General features: G+C 60.1%; 1 protein-coding gene across 3 annotated transcripts in view; it reads right to left on the bottom strand.

The window, feature by feature from the left end:
- Positions 1 to 6: 6 nt before the first annotated feature.
- Positions 7 to 16,807, bottom strand: part of LOC128074189 (cyclic AMP-dependent transcription factor ATF-7) — a 55,732-nt gene continuing 38,931 nt past the window's right edge. For 2 of the 3 annotated variants that reach the window (XM_052669799.1, XM_052669800.1), the window contains exons 3-12: positions 15,279 to 15,375; positions 13,408 to 13,526; positions 11,082 to 11,216; positions 10,026 to 10,183; positions 7,772 to 7,871; positions 6,580 to 6,693; positions 5,641 to 5,787; positions 4,681 to 4,878; positions 3,483 to 3,591; positions 7 to 2,257 (exon numbers count right to left, since the gene is read on the bottom strand). In XM_052669799.1, the coding sequence (XP_052525759.1) occupies positions 2,046 to 2,257; positions 3,483 to 3,591; positions 4,681 to 4,878; positions 5,641 to 5,787; positions 6,580 to 6,693; positions 7,772 to 7,871; positions 10,026 to 10,183; positions 11,082 to 11,216; positions 13,408 to 13,526; positions 15,279 to 15,375 (1,389 nt within the window). In that variant the 3' untranslated portion in view covers positions 7 to 2,045. The remainder of the gene's footprint in view (positions 2,258 to 3,482; positions 3,592 to 4,680; positions 4,879 to 5,640; positions 5,788 to 6,579; positions 6,694 to 7,771; positions 7,872 to 10,025; positions 10,184 to 11,081; positions 11,217 to 13,407; positions 13,527 to 15,278; positions 15,376 to 16,807) is intronic. The other variant, XR_008203016.1, reaches the window with a different exon arrangement.

Here is a 16,807-nt window from a genome sequence, read left to right as displayed (position 1 = left end):
GCACATGAACGCCGTTCCCCCGCGCCCCCCCGGGGCTGTGAGGTCCCGCTCACAGGGGCGGCCCTGCGGGGGGGGGACGGCGCAAAACCGTTCCGTAGCGTTAAGGGCTGCGCGTCCGTTCGGAAGTGATACACGTCTATATAGGTCTGGATATACTCGTAATATGCTGTATATACTACACCTCGTGGTTACGCGTACTTTTTTTTTTGGGGGGGGGGGGTGGAGGGGGGGAAGGTCGTTTTTTTCTTGGCTTCTTCCATTATTGATCGTCAGAGCTGAGGGGGTCCCTCCGTCGCCTCCAAACGAATGGGGATCCAAAGGGGAACGGGGTCCAGAAGTGACACAACGGGCAGCTCCGGCCCCAAAGCTGGACGGGGGGGTGAGGGGGGGGGCATAGAGGGGTTAAGGCACCGCAAAGGGTGGGGGGGGGGGGGGGGCAAAGCAGAAATCCTTCATCCCAGAGCAGAAATTGGGCTCCTCCCCACAGTCCCGGAGCTGAGCTGGGAGGACGGGCAGGCGGCCACCCTGGGGTGGGGGGCAACGGGGGGGGGGGGGGGGAGGGACGACCCGACCCGGAGTGCCACAGAGACCCCAATTTATGGCTTTGGGACGCTGCGCCCCCCTGGATGGGGGGAGATGCCAGCGTTTATCCAACGCACCCATTTGTGGTGCCCGAAGGGCTGGGGTCCGCTCAAGGCACGCGGAGATGGGGAGGGATTCGGGTTGGGGTCCGGGCAGCGGGGTCCCCTATGGGGTGAGGCAGTGACAGCGCTGCCACGAGGACACGGGGCTCGGGTTGGGAGCTGGAAAATCTCTTTTGGGGGTCGTGAAGTGAACGCGGAGACACTGAGATCTCAGCTGTGCCGCCCCGCAGAGCTCCGGGGCAGAGCCGTGGCACTGGGGGTCCCGGGGGGCACCGGGGGGCACCGCGGGGTCGGGGCGGCTGCTGCTCCGCATATGGGGAAAGCGAAGCAGCTCCGACTGCTTTCCTCCATCAGTTCCTGCGTTCCCATCGCGTTTCGCAGCTTGGAGGAGCTGCTGAGCCGCCGACGGCCCTCAACCGATCTGGAAGTGGGAGCAGGGCAAAAATGCTGGGTTGGAAGGGAAGCACAGAGCTGCTGGTCAATGGGAAAACAACCCAACAGCGCTTCGGGTTCTGCTGCCCCGAAGGAGCGGCGCTGAGCACCGAACTCAGCTCCAAAGTGGCAAAGTGCGACCTGAGGGGAGCTGGGGGGGGGGGGGGGGGGCGGGAGGGGGGGGCACAGAGCTGTGTGTGTTTGGGGGGGGGGGTCCCAGAGGAGCCCTTCGCTTCCAAAATACCGACTGCATCCCCAATGCTCGCACAAGGAGCCCTGGAAGGGAACCCGCAGCTCTCGGTGCTGGGTCGGCTCTGCTCCGCTCAGCTCCGGGTCAGAAGAGCAGAACGCGACCGGGATGGAGAGGGAAAGCTCAGGGCAAAGCAGCGGCATCCCCCCTCCCCGTGCTCCCACCCCCCCTCCCCACCTCGGAAGAGGCAACGATGCGGGATTTAAGGCCACCAACGCGAGATCGTCGCGATCCTCGGGGCCGGGAGCGATGAGGAGCGCCGGGTTCGCCCTGCAGGAAACCCACAGACATCGCAACGGGGATCCCGGTGCGCTTCCGAGCTCCGAAATCCGTCCCCGGTGAGGAGCCCGAGCTCCATCCCTTCAGCAGCAGCTCTGCTCAGTCTCAAACAGCGCCGGGCAGCGGCAACGAAACCTCGCGTCCTTCCCCCCCCCTTCCCCCTCCCCCCCGGGGCTTCACTTTGCTGGGAGCGGAGCTTTAGTGTTCACGGGAGCCGAAAGCAAAACGTCTGCAGGTCGGCTCACAAAGTGCGGCCGGGCGCCTTCGGGTGACGCACGCGGGGCCGGGGGGCCGCGGTGCAGCTTCGGAAACCCCAACAGCCGCCCTTCGCTCGAAGCAAAGAAAACCAAAGCCCCAAATCCGCGCCGTCCCGCGGTGGGGGGGAGGGGGGAAAAGGGGGGGGGGAGGCGGCCGCGCTCAGTCCTGCGGGGCCACGAGCATCATCTGCCGGCAGACTGCGACTGTGGGGCCATGATGACGTGTGGCTGCAGGGCCAGCTCTGTCCTTTGGTTCGCCATCTGCGTCAGCACCGACGTGGCCACGGCTTCGGCCGCCGAGCGGACGCTGAGGCCGTTGGGGGACGCGGTGACGGAGCTGTGCTGGATGACGGGCGCGGGGGAGCCGGTGGGCTCCGAGCTCTCCTTGGGGCTTTCTGTTGGGAGAAGGGAAGAGAAAATGGAGGAGAAGCGGCTGGGGAACCATTTTGTGGTTTGGGGATCTTTAAGGATCCTTCCAACCCGAAAATCCCATGGATCTGGGACCTTTAAAGACCCCTCTAACCCAACCATCCCATGGATCTTGGACCTTTCAGGACCTTTCCAACACAACCATCCCAGTTTTGTGATCTTTCTGGACCTTTCCAACCCAACCATCCCAGTTTTGTGATCTTTCTGGACCTTTCCAACCCAACCATCCCACAGTTCTGTGATCTTGAAGGACCTTTCCAACCCAACCATCCCATGGACCTTGGACCTTTCAGGACCCTTCCAACCCAACCATCCCAGTTTTGTGATCTTTCAGGACCCTTCCAACCCAACCATCCCATGGACCTTGGACCTTTCAGGACCTTTCCAACACAACCACCCCATTGTTCTGTGATCTTTCAGGACCCTTCCAACCCAACCACCCCATTGTTCTGTGATCTTTCAGGACCCTTCCAACCCAACCATCCCACACTTCCATGTCCTTTAAGGACCCTCCCAACCCATCCACGCTGTCATTCCACGGTTCTGTGTCTCCTGAACGCTCACCTCCCAGCCCAGAACTGCAGGGCTGAGCCCAACAGGAGCCACAGCTCCACCCCAATCCCCCACTGCTACAACTGGGCAAAAGGGAGCGAGATCTGGAAATGAAGCTGATGAGGGTCTCAACGTAACACTGCCATGGGAACTGGAAAGTTGGGAAGGGAATGGAGGGGGAAGGGGGGCAGAGTCCTCCAAAGGCCTCTGCATAAAATGCGATGAGGTGAGAAGCAGCCAGGCAGCCTGAGAACGAAGTAGGTGGTATAAAAACTAAGAGGAAGGAAAGGAAGAAAACGGGAAGATAAAAACGAGGCCTTCAGCTTCCTGAGCCACTCTGGTGTCACAGGGAAGGAGATCTGGAGCCCCAGGATGTCACTGACAGAACCTGCTCGTTCCTGACCCTGCTTTCAGAGCAGAGATGGGTTTTAAAGACACAAAGTGCTGCCCGGAGCTGCTGGCTGGGAGCCACGTCCCCCAGCACGGGGACAAAAAGGCCGCACGGAGGGGTGAAGCTGCACGTGGACAACAGCAACCAGGGGGAGACGGAGCAAAGCCTGAGGTTCCCAAAACCACAAAACCCTCCTTCTGTGGTCCCTGCTGCGGTTCAGCCTCCCGGCAGCAGCAGGCGGCGCTCACCAAGATAGCCCTGGGTCTTCTTCTGCAGCGCGGTGACGGGGCAATCCTTGTGAGCCAGCAGCAGCTGCTTCAGCTGAGCCACCTCATTCCTCAGCAGCGTCACCTCGTTCTGCGATTGAAAGACAAGGACGTGTGGACGTGTGGACGTGTGGACGTACGGACGCCTTGCTGCCAGCTCGTCCTGCGAGCTCAACGCTTGGCATCGAGCTGGAGACGGCCTGGGGACGCCAAAGCCTCCGGGTGGGGGGGATTTGGTGGCCAACCCAGCTTGACCAGAGCTCTCCTGAGCTGCCCCTCGCTGTGCTCTCTCTGCCCGACCCTTCCTGAGCCCCCACAACTTTCGGGTTCGCTTCCCTCCAAGCTCGGTGCAGCAAAATCACTGCCCTCTATGGAAAGGTTTGGAGAAACGGCTGAAACTCCGTCAGTTACGCTGCAGAACTGCCCTAGGAAACAGTTTCTAGAATTACTTTGGGAAGAGAATTCAATGCCACCATCGGCGCTACTGAAAAAAATCCCATTCCATGAGTCGTGGGCAAGCAGTGGGAGAAAAAGGCCAGGATGGACACGAGTTTGGTTTTTGCAGACCAATCGCAGGCCAACGCTGAGGGCATTAATGAGGGGGATAATTGCAAGAGGAGAAAGGTTCCGTTCAGCTGCTTTTAGACCTGCTGCACTTCTGCAGGCAGGAGGGGAGCAGCCAGAAAGACTCAATTCTTCGCAAAAATCTGTGGCTGCAGCTGCAAAACCTCCTTGCTCAGCCCTCTGCCCCATGAAGGGAAGCGGGACTGCTGTGCTGTGCTGACCTGTGCCAGCAGAGCGCTCCCACCTCCAGGAAGGAGATTTTTGTCCTATAAACGCGGCTGCTTTCACCCCGTCCCCAGCAGGAGGTGCTCTGTGCAGCTCCCCCCAGGGAACCACCGGCTTTCTTGGCCACTGGAGCTCACTGCTGGCTCATGGCTGATCACCGGTCAGCTGCTGGCCAACCTTTGGCCAACCAGGGCACCGCTGGCCTTCAGGGCACACAGCCCACCAGGTCCTCCTCCACACGGCTCCTTTCCAACAGCTCAGCCCCTGACCTGCACTGATACGTGTGGAGCTCACAGCAGCACCCGAAGGCGTTTTCTCTGCAGCACGGGGACGACGTTCCCTCCGCGGTGACCGACCCGGCTGAGCTCAGCCTTACTGGTCACATACTCACGCTCAGCTGGATGTTCTGGGTTGTGAGCTCCTCGGCTTTCTTCTCTAAGGAAGACACCCACAGCTTGCGTTTCTGCCGGCAGCGCGAGGCAGCAGCTCTGTTCCTCTCCAGGAAACGCTGCCGGCGCTCATCGGGGTCCTCATCGACCGTCCGCCTCCGCCGACCGCCGGTGCTGGGAGTGGGTTGTGCAGGGGAAACCTGGAGATGGGGAGAAGAGATGCTGAAAGGGAGCACGCAGCCAACAGAGCGGAGCAAGCGTTTCCCACCAGGCCTGGAGGAGGAGATGCGGGATCTTGGGGCTGGGGGAAAGAGGGATCCGGTTTGCAGAGCGGGCTGGGGAGGAACGGAACCACGCTCGGGGTCCACAAGCACAGGCAGAGCACAAACAGTGGTTTCTGAGTGGGCAATTTGCTTTCAAGATTAATTTGCTTTCCATTTTCTCCAAACGCCTTCAGCCAGACGCGCTCTCGGAGGCAACGGGAAGATTTTGTAGCTCCACACCACATCCCAGGCTCATTTCAGAACAAAGGAAACGGCGGGGAGGGTGCGGGGTCCCAACCTGGTGGGCTCTGCCACTGCGGCTGCTGGGCTGTCAGGCAGCAGATGGACATTAAAACTTTTGGAAGGCGCTGCGACTGACAGAGCAGGTGGCGATGCTGATGGAGGGCTGGCATTTGGTGAGCTGGCAGGAGCTGCCGGAGCTGATTGCCTGAGAGGGGAGCCTTTAACCCTCGTAATCGAACGGGGAGAAGGGAGCAAAATGTTCTTTCAAACTGCAGCCCTTGTCAAGCAGATGAACGCCTCGGTGGAGTTTTCTGCCTGGTGGCGTTCGAGAGCCTCAGAGCCGAAGCAGCGCTGGAAAAACAAAGCTTTTAAACCGTTTTTGCAAACCGGGAAGGTGCGAGGTTTGCTCCCCTGAGGCTCAGCAACCCCCAGCGCCGGGGCTGGGCAGCAGCAGACCTGAGGCTGAGCTGGCGATGGAGCGTCGGGGTGCTGGACGAGGATCTGGCTCTGCTCTGGGCGCGCCGTCACCATCGTGCTGGCTGAGCCCACCACCAGGCCGCTGCCGTTCAGCGAGGAAGACGCCGTCAAGCTGGCCTTCAGCCTCTGCCAGAGGAGAACAAGGGACATCAGCCACCCCTTCCCCGCTCTGCTGAGGCTTAATGCAGCTCCTTTCCCACCCAGGTGACTGAGGAGAGACAGCGGCCGTTCCAAACCCAAGTGAAGCCACCACCACCGCCTGGCTTGGCTCGAGGCAGGCAGCAGCTCAGACAGGTGCCCGCATCCCCAAACTGACACAGTGCCCACATGGGGATGGGATGGGGATGGTGGAGGGCCTCCTTTCATCCCTTGAGCGTTCTGAGATATCTCAGCCATGGTGCAGCTCTGCCCGTGAGCCCTGCACACACTTGGTGGTGGCGTGGAGAGGTGGCAGCGTGGAACAGCACAGCGCTGCAGGGAGGCAGATCTGCACCCCCCCCCCCCCCCCCGTTCTGACCAAAAAACAACGGGGTTTCGCTGCCCTTTGTTCTAAAATTGAGGTGTTTTTTCCCTCACAGACCTTCAGTCGAAGGCTCTGCACAAAACCCATTACCCAGACCCTCGGATTGCAGCACAGCATCCCTGCTCTTGGCTCCGCCATCCCCAAGCCCACCTCCAGCCCATCTGTTACCTTGGATGCAGGCAGCAGCTCTGCACAGACGACGCCAGGCTGAGCTGCGTCCCACCAGCACCGAGTGCCCACCCTGCAGGCCAGAGCCGCAGCCCCTCCAACACCTGATCCCAGCACAGAGCAGCACTCCGACCTGATTTCAGAGCTGCTCTTTGCAAAAAACCAAGGGGAAAAAGCCTTCCTGCAGGGGCCAGCGCAGACGGAACGGGCACGCGTTGCACACTCACCATTTTGGCTTCTGAGTGCACGGGGAGACCCGACGGGGAAACGGAGCCGCTGCTGCTGATGGGCGGCCCGGGGATGCCGGGAATGTTGGGCACGATGGAGACGGGCCGTGCCAGCTGATGGGGAGGAACCGACGCAGCGTTAGGAGCCGCGGTGCCAACGAGCCCCGCCATCATTCCCCGACCGAGCGCATTTATCAGCCCTGACAAATCTCGGCGTTTAACTGCCGCCGTTTATCAGTGCTGCTGTCAGCCCAGGGCAGCAGCCGCCCCTTTGGTGGCCACGGTTGCTGGTGAAGGATTGCCCGGCAGCAGCAGCCCCACACCTCCCTCCTCTCCCCATCCCTGGGTGGGAAGAAACGCAGCGCTCCGGTTCTCGGCAGCGCTGCAGAGCTGCAGCAGCGCCGGGGGAGCATCGAAGCGTCTCCTGCTAAGCGAGGAGAGCTCTGCCCTCACCACGGGGAACACAGAACCTGCACTTGCGTTGGCACGCCGCTCAGGTCCGCTGTTGCAAAGCACTGCAGCCCCAAAGCCGTGCCTGCAGGCAGCAGCACGGCGCAGAGAGCTGCGTGCCCACGAGCAGCGCGGGGCTGCCTGCTCTGACACCGACCTCCCCTCAACCTGGGGCAGCTTTGGCTGCTCCAAAGCCAAAACACACAGCGGGATCCGTGCCTGGGAGGGGGTGGGGGGGAAGCTGAGGCTCTCGGGGCTCAGAGCTGCTCCTGAGCTCTGTAATTCCCCGCATGCAAAAAGCCCAGCACGTGAGGAGAACATTTGCACGGCACTCTGGTGATGCAGGGGCAGAGGGGGGGGCGGCTTTGCTGGCCTGCAAAGAGCAACACGTTCACTGCAAGCTCGGATGGTTCCGACTGCAGCACGCGGCTCCAAATGGGAGCGGTAATCGGTGCCCCTGCAGCTCCCAGCCTCCATCCACGGCGTGAGCCATCTGTCCGGGCACGGCTTTGTTTCTTCTCCAGACTGATTGCCCTCTAGTGCGATCGCCGCGTTACTGCTGCCTTGCCAGAGCCGCCCCCCCCCCCACCAAAACCCACCCTCCCCTCCTGCTTCAAGCCTTATCCTGCGCAGGGCGGGGAGACGCACTTTAATTTCTGCAGCACGGAAGCGCCTTGGCAGGGGGAAAAGCGCCGTCCCTCCCTCCCCTCCGCCTGGCGGAGCCGTGCTGCGTTTCCCTTACCGATATCACAGACGGCATCTGCATGGGGGGGCCGGGCAGGACGGGCATCGTCTGCCCGTTTGGCAGCTGCACGACGAGCGGAAGGGAACCTGTGGGTGACCTGCAAAGACAGCGCGGGGCTCGGGGGTTATTTGGGGCCGGCGTCGTCCAGGCAGCACGAATGAACTGCGGGCTTTCCCCTTTCCGAAGGGCGCTTTGTGAACTGAGCAGTGTGGAAGGTGGGGTGGAGGCGATGGGGCCTCATTGCTACAAATGAAAACAACCAAGGATTTTTTTTTTTTCCACTGCAGATTTCGCTCGGCTCAAGGGCTCTGCCTCCATTTCGCTCCTCTCACTCCATTTCAGAGCGCCGCGCTCAGGCGGTGACCGTCCTGCACAGGGAAAGGGGGGTGGAACGGAGCAAGCGATGGGGAGAGGAAGGAAAACGACCCTGGAGCTCCTCCTGCTCGGAGCAGAACGGTGCAGAGAGCAGTAGGGAGGAGAGCAGAGCTGCCCCCTCCTCCCAGCGCAGCCCAGGGGATGGGGGATGGATGGAGCCGGCGCGGAGCGACGGCGGCGTGGGGGGAGCGGGGTCAGAGAGGGGGGCTCCGCGTGCCCATAACTCAGGCTGGAATTTTTAAGGCTGCCCTGGGAACGCCAACGCTCGGCTCTCATTCATTTCTATTGGGCATCCCAAATCCTCCAGGCTGCTTTGAAAATCCCAGGCTAACAAGGCGAGCTGTGGGGAGGTCACAGCCCTCCCCTCCATCTCTGTCACGCTGACAACCCCCCCGCGGCCGCTGCGGCCCCATTATGGCTGCAGCCAAACCCCCCCCCCCCCCCGTGGAGCTGTGGGATGGATCCATCCCTGAGAGCTGCAGAGGACACAAAACCCCATTGAAGCCCAGATTGCTCCAGTTTGATTTTCTCATGTCTCCAAGCGAGGGGGGACTCTGCACCAAACAGCCTGGGTTACAGGCAGAATGCAGGCAGAACAAGGGCAGAATAAAGGTGGAATGCAGGCAGAATGCAGGCAGAACAAGGGCAGAATAAAGGTGGAACAGAGGCAGAATAAAGGTGGAATGCAGGCGGAATAAAGGTGGAATGCAGGCAGAATGCAGGTGGAACACAGGCAGAATAAAGGTGGAATGCAGGCAGAATAAAGGTGGAATGCAGGCAGAATGCAGGTGGAACACAGGCAGAATAAAGGTGGAATGCAGGCAGAATGCAGGCAGAACAAGGGCAGAATAAAGGTGGAATACAGGCAGAATGCAGGTGGAACAAGGGCAGAATAAAGGTGGAATAGAGGCAGAATGCAGGCAGAACAAGGGCAGAATAAAGGTGGAATAGAGGCAGAATGCAGGTGGAACAAGGGCAGAAGAAGGGCATCTCCCGAGGGCTGCAGCCAGCAGTGAGCTCTGAGCTGATGCTGGATGCATCAAGGGGCAAAAAGGGGCAGTCGATCGCTGGGCTGAAACGAACGGCTCCCAGGGCAGATGCTGAGCGTGCAGGAGGGCAGAGGCTGGAGAAGAGGCTCTGCTGCAGAGGCAGCGGCTGTCTGAGAAAATCCCATGGCCACTACAGACACAGACAGCTTCCTACGGGTGGCTTTGCTGAGCTCTCTGCCCCGCACCAGGCTGCAAAGGCAGCTGGGGAGTCCCCAGACACCATCAGGGCTTTGGTGTGCATCAGGGCCGGGCTCATGGAAAGGAGCTCTGCAGAGAAGGACCTGGGGGTCCCGGTGGCAACGAGGGAGACCGTGAGCCAGAAGTGTGCCCTGGTGGCTGAGAACACCAACGGTGTCCTGGCTGACCAACGATCGACCACAACCAGCTGCGTGCCCTGGTGGCCAAGGAGGCCAATGGCTCCCTGGGGTCACTGCACAGAGGTGCTCCCCACTCTGCTCTGTGCTGGGGAGGCCCCATGAGGAGCACTGGGCCCCCAGTTCAGGCTGGGAAGTGCTGGGAGAGCCCCACGGAGCGTGCAGAGCTGTGGGAGCCCAGGGCACCTCCTGGTGGAAGCTTCTATGATTCTGTGTTCGGGGATTAATTTCTCCCTGCAGTGAGATCCGCCTCGTTTCATTACACTGCAACAATTAGTTCCTGCCTCCTGCACTTCCACCCCATTCTGCTTTTGCAATGAGGCCCTTATGCCCAAGCAGCCGCAGCACCTCGGATCTTCTGCCAATCAAGGAACTTCTCTGGGTCCCTAATTACTGCTCGGGAAGCATAACAGGAGGGGAGCCTCGGGGCAAGGACTTGTGCTACAAACTCACCCGAGCTGCCTGTTGGATGGCGGGGCCTGGGTGATGACAGAGGTTGGGGAAGGCAGCGTGGGGTGCAGGGGGTCGTAGCCCAGGTGCAGGGGCAGCGATCCGGGGCGCACGATGGTTGGTGTTGGCGTGGAAATGATCACAGGCTTGGGAGTGATCTCCTAAAGGTGGCCAACAGATAAAAGGAGACACGAGGTTACTGTTCAGTTATTAACTGGAGCTGTGAGATCCTTTCCAGCTCAACCATCCTACGGTTCCATGATCTCTAAGGACTCTTCCAGCCCAAACGCTCCACGATCCCATGATTTACCTTCACCCAAACCTGGCTGCCTGTTACAATCTGACAGATCAACACGGTGGAAGGGCAAAACAGGAGTACAGCAGCAAAGGGACCAGAGAGAATGGGATGGCATTCCAAAGGGAAGGCGCTCACTCGTCTCTGAGCTGCACAAAGGAGGGATCCCCAAACAGAGACCCTTCCCCAGCCGCAGTCAGCCCTTAAATGGGGTCTAAGAGTGGTGCAGCCAGGCTCCACCTCTTCTGCTTCTGCACTGCCTTCACCTGTGCTCCCAGGGCTGCCCGGTTCCTTTCCCCTGGTGCTCAACCAGTGGGTCAGGCAAGGACTCAGCAGTTCCCATACTTTGCCCCTTCTGGTTTCCCTCTGCTGGCTCTGAAACTTCAGGCACAGAACCTGAGGCACAGAGGGGCACCATTTACCCAAACTGACCGTATGTCACTGCAGGGAACGGGGCACAGAGATTCTGGCTCTGGGAAGTCATCCCCTCTGTGATTCACTGCTCCTCTCCTGCTCTGACCACCTGCAGCCCACCCTGGGGGTGAAGCTGCACGGCTGCACTTCATCCCCACCTGAAGAGCATTCCTGGGACAGGCAGGAAGCTTCTCTTCACCTCCACGTGGAGATTTAAGCGTGTTTGAAGAGCGGCGGGGAGGGAAGAAGTGATTCTCTGTCTTTCACAAACAAGATGAGCCACAGTGGTACCCAAACAGGGGGAAGCTCTGCTCTGTGCAGCCTCTGCCGGGGCTGGGGGTCAGACGTACCTTCTCCTTGCTCTGCGGTGACCGGGGGTTGGAGGCAGGGCTGTCAGGGGGGGACGAGTCCACCTCCACCGGCTCCTCCTCCTTTATTTTGACGTCTGGGGTGGAGGGCAGCGACATGTCCAGGGCTGCGTTGCTCTGCGGAAAAACCAGCGATGGATTGAGAGGACAATGAGCTCACATCGCCTGCCGAACGGCCGCCCGTTCCCAAAGGAAGAGCTGCAGCTCTGAGCTGCCAAATTATTATTATTTATTGGTCCTGAAACAGCAGCTGGGAGCCCGAGGCGGAGAGCGAAGCCGCGCCGGCCCCGTGAGCACACGGCCCCAATGGCACCTCGTGCTGAGAACACAGAGCTGATTCTTTGCATCCCAGGGCTCTGTGGAGGAAAGCAGGTAACAAAGCCCTGAGCCACAGAGGGCACCTTCATCCGCAGAAAGAGCTGCAAAGCGTTGTATAAATCAGCCTGAATTATTTTACTGCCCGATTATCGAAAGCAAACAAAGAGCCATGCAAGTTATTAAACATCCACGGGCTCCCCATTAAAATGAAACCCGACTGCATGCCCACAGATGGCAACACGCCGCCAGCCTGGGCTCCCGCAGTGCCACGTGCCCCATTGCAGCTGATGGGGAGCTGGTGGGGATGGGAAGAAGGTGACAATGGGGGGGGGGACACGAGAGAGAGGCTGCTTCTGTGGGGCTGGGAGGGAACGGAGTGGGATGGAGCTGTGGGGTGGATTTGGATGGAGTGGCCCCTGCACTGAGCGGCAGATTAAGGGCAGAAATGCCCGTAACTCAGAGCTGCTCTCCATCCCCCATCCCTGCTCGGCAGCCCAGCCCGGCCCCTAACCCACACCTCCTCCTCTGCTGCATCTGAACTCCTCTCCAGGGAGGGAAAATTGAGGCAAAAAGGTAAATCTGTGCCTCTGGGGCTGCTGTGGCGCTGATTTACACCGGAGCCTGTGGCCACGTACCTGCCCTGCTCAGCAGAGATGGGAAGCACAAAGGAGAAGGGATTAACATGCAGGCAAATTTCGAACCACTTAAAGCGCCTCCAGGGAAGCTCCCGCTGCTCCCATGGTTTTAATTAAGGCGCTGCTGTCGGACCACCCTTGGAAACAGAGGACAAAACCCTGCAGCAGCCGTGGGGCCGCCGGCAGCCAATGCTCTGAGCATCGCAGCGATGCAGCAGCAGCTCGGGGGGCACAGAGGCAGCGGGGCTGGGGGCTGAGCAGAGCTTTTTGGGGAGGGTCAACGCGTCCCCTCCGCCCAAACCACCCCCTGAGCTCGGAGCCGCTGCCGTTCTCCCGACTGCTGGCGGAAATATTTTGCCTGCGGCCGTCCTGAAGAGCCAAACAAAAATTACAAGGCAAATATCCCAGAGCTGAAGGCTGCAGAGCAACGGGAGCTGGGTGGTCTCCCCGTAAAGCGAGCGGCGAGACTGCGGGCGGCTGAGCCGCGCCGACCCCAAACCGCCAACGGGGCGCAGCTCCAGTCTGAGCTGCGGAGAACAAAAGGTGCAGAGGGGAGGAAGGCCCGCACGGCCCCGCAGCGCTGAGCGGAGATGGATGAGTGCTGCCAGGAGCAGAGAGAGGCACTTTGCAGCGCTCGTTCCCAATTCCTCCGTCCCCCATCTCGGGGAAGATTTACGCCGCTCTGCTCCCGCGGTTTATTTCCGAGCAGCGCCGCTGACTGCGGGCGGACGGACGTCCATCCATCAACCCCGTAAATGTATGTGGCAGCCTAAGAGCCCCGCACGCAGCTGTGCTCCTCCGATCCCTGAGAAGGGAAGGGGGGGAGTCGTCCTTAATGAGCTGCTGGCTGATGAGATCCCGCCGTCCTTCAGCCCCGGGGTGGCGGGGGCAGCCCGGATCGATGCTGCCGGCAGCCGAGGGGGCTCTTTGTTGTTAGCGCAGCCCCCCCTGCATGCAGCCCCGCTCCCCTCCGCAATGCACCGCGCTGTGGATGGTGCTGCGCGAGCCCTGCCCTGCTCCTTTGTGGGGGGACCCCAGAGCTGCACCTCTGGGGAGCATCGTTGGGGATCTGACACCCGGAGAGGTTCAGAAAGGATTCCGCTCAGATCCCGGAGCCCCCAGGGTTGGTCCTTTGCACCCCGATCAGCGCCGTGTTTGGGATTACCGCCTCTTTGCCCTTTGGAATGAGGGAATAAGAAACCCTTCCAACCCGCTCTAAACGGGGCTCCCATCACACGACTGGCAGCCAGAGTCACCCCGCAGGAAAACCCCAACATGGGCACAGCAGGACGTCCTGCCCTCCAGCACAGCCCCCCCCCCGGCCCGGGCTCCCAGCGCTGCCTTTCTCCTCTTGCCTTTTTCTCCTCATCCTCGGAGGCTTTCTTGAACTCGTGCTCGAAGGAGCTCGCCAGCTCGTTGAACAGCCCCACCTCCTCGCAGTTCTTCAGGAACCGAGTCGGCGTCGGGGTCTGATCTGGGGGGGCAGCACAACGACACCAATTCACACCGTACCCCCCTGCGCCCCTCCTGCACCCCCCCGCTCAGCACAAAACCTGACGGTGTTTTCCTGGCCTGTCCCTCCCAACCCGGGGCTCTGCCCGTCCTCGGGGGCAACACCGGAGGGCAGGAGTGGGGTTGGTGTCCCCAGAAAGGAGCAGATCCCAAAAGCACAGAGGGATCAGAGGAGGAGGAGAAACCCACCAGCAGCAACCCGCCTGCACGGGACCCTCCTGCTCTTTCCAGCACAAAGGGGGTCCTTGGGATGCTTCCCTTGAGCCGTGGTGCATTCCACCCTCCCTGCCTCATTAAGGTTTGTTCATTAAGCACGCTTTGCTCGCCCACACCTCTCCCCATTAAGCCCACGACCTGCTCTGGCTGCAGATCTCAGTGGGATGCTGCTTCTGCAGCGTTTTCAGGTCTCTTTTTGGACCATTCCCCGCTCAGCACCGCTCACCTGATGCCACAAAGCACCAGGACTGCTCCCAGCCCACCACCTCTCCCATCCCAACCTCCAGGAACTGCCCAGAAGCTCCCAATCCCCATTTCAATCAGTCCTCGCGTGGGGAGAGCTCTGTTCCTTCTGACCCTCCACATCCTCACTGCAGTGTTTTGGTGCGGGTGAATCCTGCCGCTCGTTAGCACAAAGCTAATGAGGGAGGGAGGGAGGAAGAAAACCCCGGGACAAAGCAGTTCCTGAAGTGTTTTGTGCTGGCATCTCACCCACGACTCTGTGCACCTTTGGGAGCTGCAGAGATGAGGATTTGGGAATGGAACCACCTCATCTGTGCTCCCATCCCCTCCCAGCCAACATGGATGGGAGTCCATAGAGGAAAAGCCACCCCCCACCCCTATTTAGCAAAGGGCTCACTGAAGGAGAACTGACCTTCAGGAAACTGAGCCTGCCTGCAGCCCCCACCCCAATGCCTTCCCCATCAGCTCCCATGACGCTGATCCCACATGGAACGAATTCTCCCCATTTTGGGTCCCTTGGGGTCCAGCCTCAGCTCTCTTAGGACCTCACCCACAGCCGCCAACCCCAACCCAACCCAACCCTGCACCCCTTACACTTAACCCTACCCCTAACACTAACCCTGGCTCACAGCAATCTGAATTGCCGCTTCCCCGTCAGCCCCAAAATGGGGCTGGAGATGGAGGTGGGGTGAGCGCGTCCTTCCCAAGGGCTGCAGAAGGGATTTCCCTGCTCTCAGCCCTACACAAACCCCCCACCCCATAGGAGACCCAAAAGAGGATCCCAACGAAGCAGGAGAGCATCAGTAAGCAGCGCTGCTCTGCCGCCAGACCCCGATCTGTGCCTTCTTTTCCCCATACGGGCTGTGCTGACCCTGCAGCACTCGGGGCTGTTTGGGTTCACAAAACAAAACCCCCAAAAAAGGAAAAGCCGACGCCTGTGCTGGGGAAGGAGCTTCGCTGTCACATCCTGCACCAGAGAGGAACCTCCGTCCACCCATCACCCCCCTCCAAATGACAAAAAGGGGGGGGAAAACAAAAGAGAGAAGGAGAAAAAACCCAACACCGCCGTCAAGAAAGCGGGGGGGGAAAAAAAACCAACGAGCAGAAAGTCAGCAGCCTCCAGCTCCGCTCTGCTCCTGATTAAATGCAGATCACAGGGCTTTTTATGGGAGGCAGAGACGTGGCTCGCTGCATCTGCTCCCCAGCATTAATCTTGCAGCCGTGGGCATTAACGCGGCGCGGGGCTGAGCCGTACCTGCCATGATGACCGAGTCGGTGCGCGCCGGGCCGAATTTCAATGTCATCTCATGTTTGTGTTTATGAACTGCCAGGTGGTCCTCGTTTGTAAACCTCTGAAATGAAACGGTTCAGAAAAGGGTGAATAAATGCGGGTTGCGTTTTATGGGACTGGGGATGGGGTGGGGGGTTGGGGATGGGATGGGATGGGGATGGGGATGGGGATGGAAATGGGGATGGGATGGGATGGGGATGGGGTGGAGATGGTGATGGGATGGAATGGGGTGGGGATGGGGTTGGGATGGGGATGGAGATGGGGATGGGGTGGGGTGGGGATGGGGATGGAGACTGGATGGGATGGAGTGGGGTTGAGATGGGATGGGGATGGGGATGGGGATGGGGATGGAAATGGGGATGGGGATGGGGTGGGGATGGGGATGGGGTGGGGATGGGGTGAGTATGGGGTTGGGATGGGATGGGATTGGGATTGGGATGGGATGGGATGGGATTGGGATTGGGATGGGATGGGGATGGGATGGGATGGGGTGGGCATGAGGTGAGGATGGGGATGGGATGGGATGAGATGGGGTGGGGATGGAGATGGGGATGGGGTGGGGTTGGGATGGCGATGGAGATGGGGTGGCGATGGAGATGGGGATGGGGTGGGGTTGGGATGGGGATGGAGATGGGGATGGGATGGGAGGGGGATGGGGGTGGGATGGGGTTGGGATGGGGATGGGGATGGAGATGGGGATGGGGATGAAGATGGGGATGGGATGGGGTTGGGATGAGGATGGAGATGGGGTTGGGATGGGATGGGGTTGCGGTTGGGGATGGTGTTGGGGCTGGGACGAGGTTGGGGCACAGAGTGGTGTTTGCACACTGCTCAGATGGAAAACAGCACTGCGTGCAGTGAATGGGGCACAGTGATGGCCGAGAACCCGTTTATGAAGAGTGCAGCTGATAGGAAACTCAGCTTGATGCCGGCCCTAATTAGAGGCCGTAATTAGGGGCTGCTCGGCTCTTAGGGACGGGGCAGATGAGGCTTTTAATGCCCTGCAATTCGCAGCCGGTCCAACATCCACCAGAGGCAGAACAGTGGGGAAAAAAACAAGGGATTTCTGTGGGGCCGGGGGGCTCACGGCCGCCCCACGGAACTCCGCAATGGGGCCGGGATGCTGCCTGAACACAGACAAAGGCAGAAAGGGCAGAGGGGAGGACAGGGTTAAAGCAAACCCTCCTGCAGAGGAGGACGGAGGAGCAGCTCCTCGTGGGCTGCAACAAAGCACGGCTGCAGGGCAGCCATCGGGATGGGGGTCAGCATGGGACGGGGTTGTTTTCGTTTTGCCATTATCTCCCACTCCCAATTCCCCCTTCCCCATTATTTCCCCTTCCCCACCCCTTCTTTCCCATTCCTGGGTTCCCCATTTCCCATTATTTCTCATTCCCTTTCCCCATTCCTTATCTCCCATCCCCATTTCCCATGATTCCCCATCCCCACTCCCCATTATTTGTCCCTATTCCCCATTATTCCCCATTATTCCCCCT

The sequence above is a fragment of the Tympanuchus pallidicinctus genome, unplaced genomic scaffold (assembly GCF_026119805.1).
Source record: "Tympanuchus pallidicinctus isolate F22 unplaced genomic scaffold, pur_lepc_1.0 scaffold83, whole genome shotgun sequence".
NCBI lineage: Eukaryota > Metazoa > Chordata > Aves > Galliformes > Phasianidae > Tympanuchus > Tympanuchus pallidicinctus.
The sequence above is the reverse complement of the archived record's forward strand: the minus strand, read 5'-3'. Positions and strand labels throughout refer to the sequence as shown.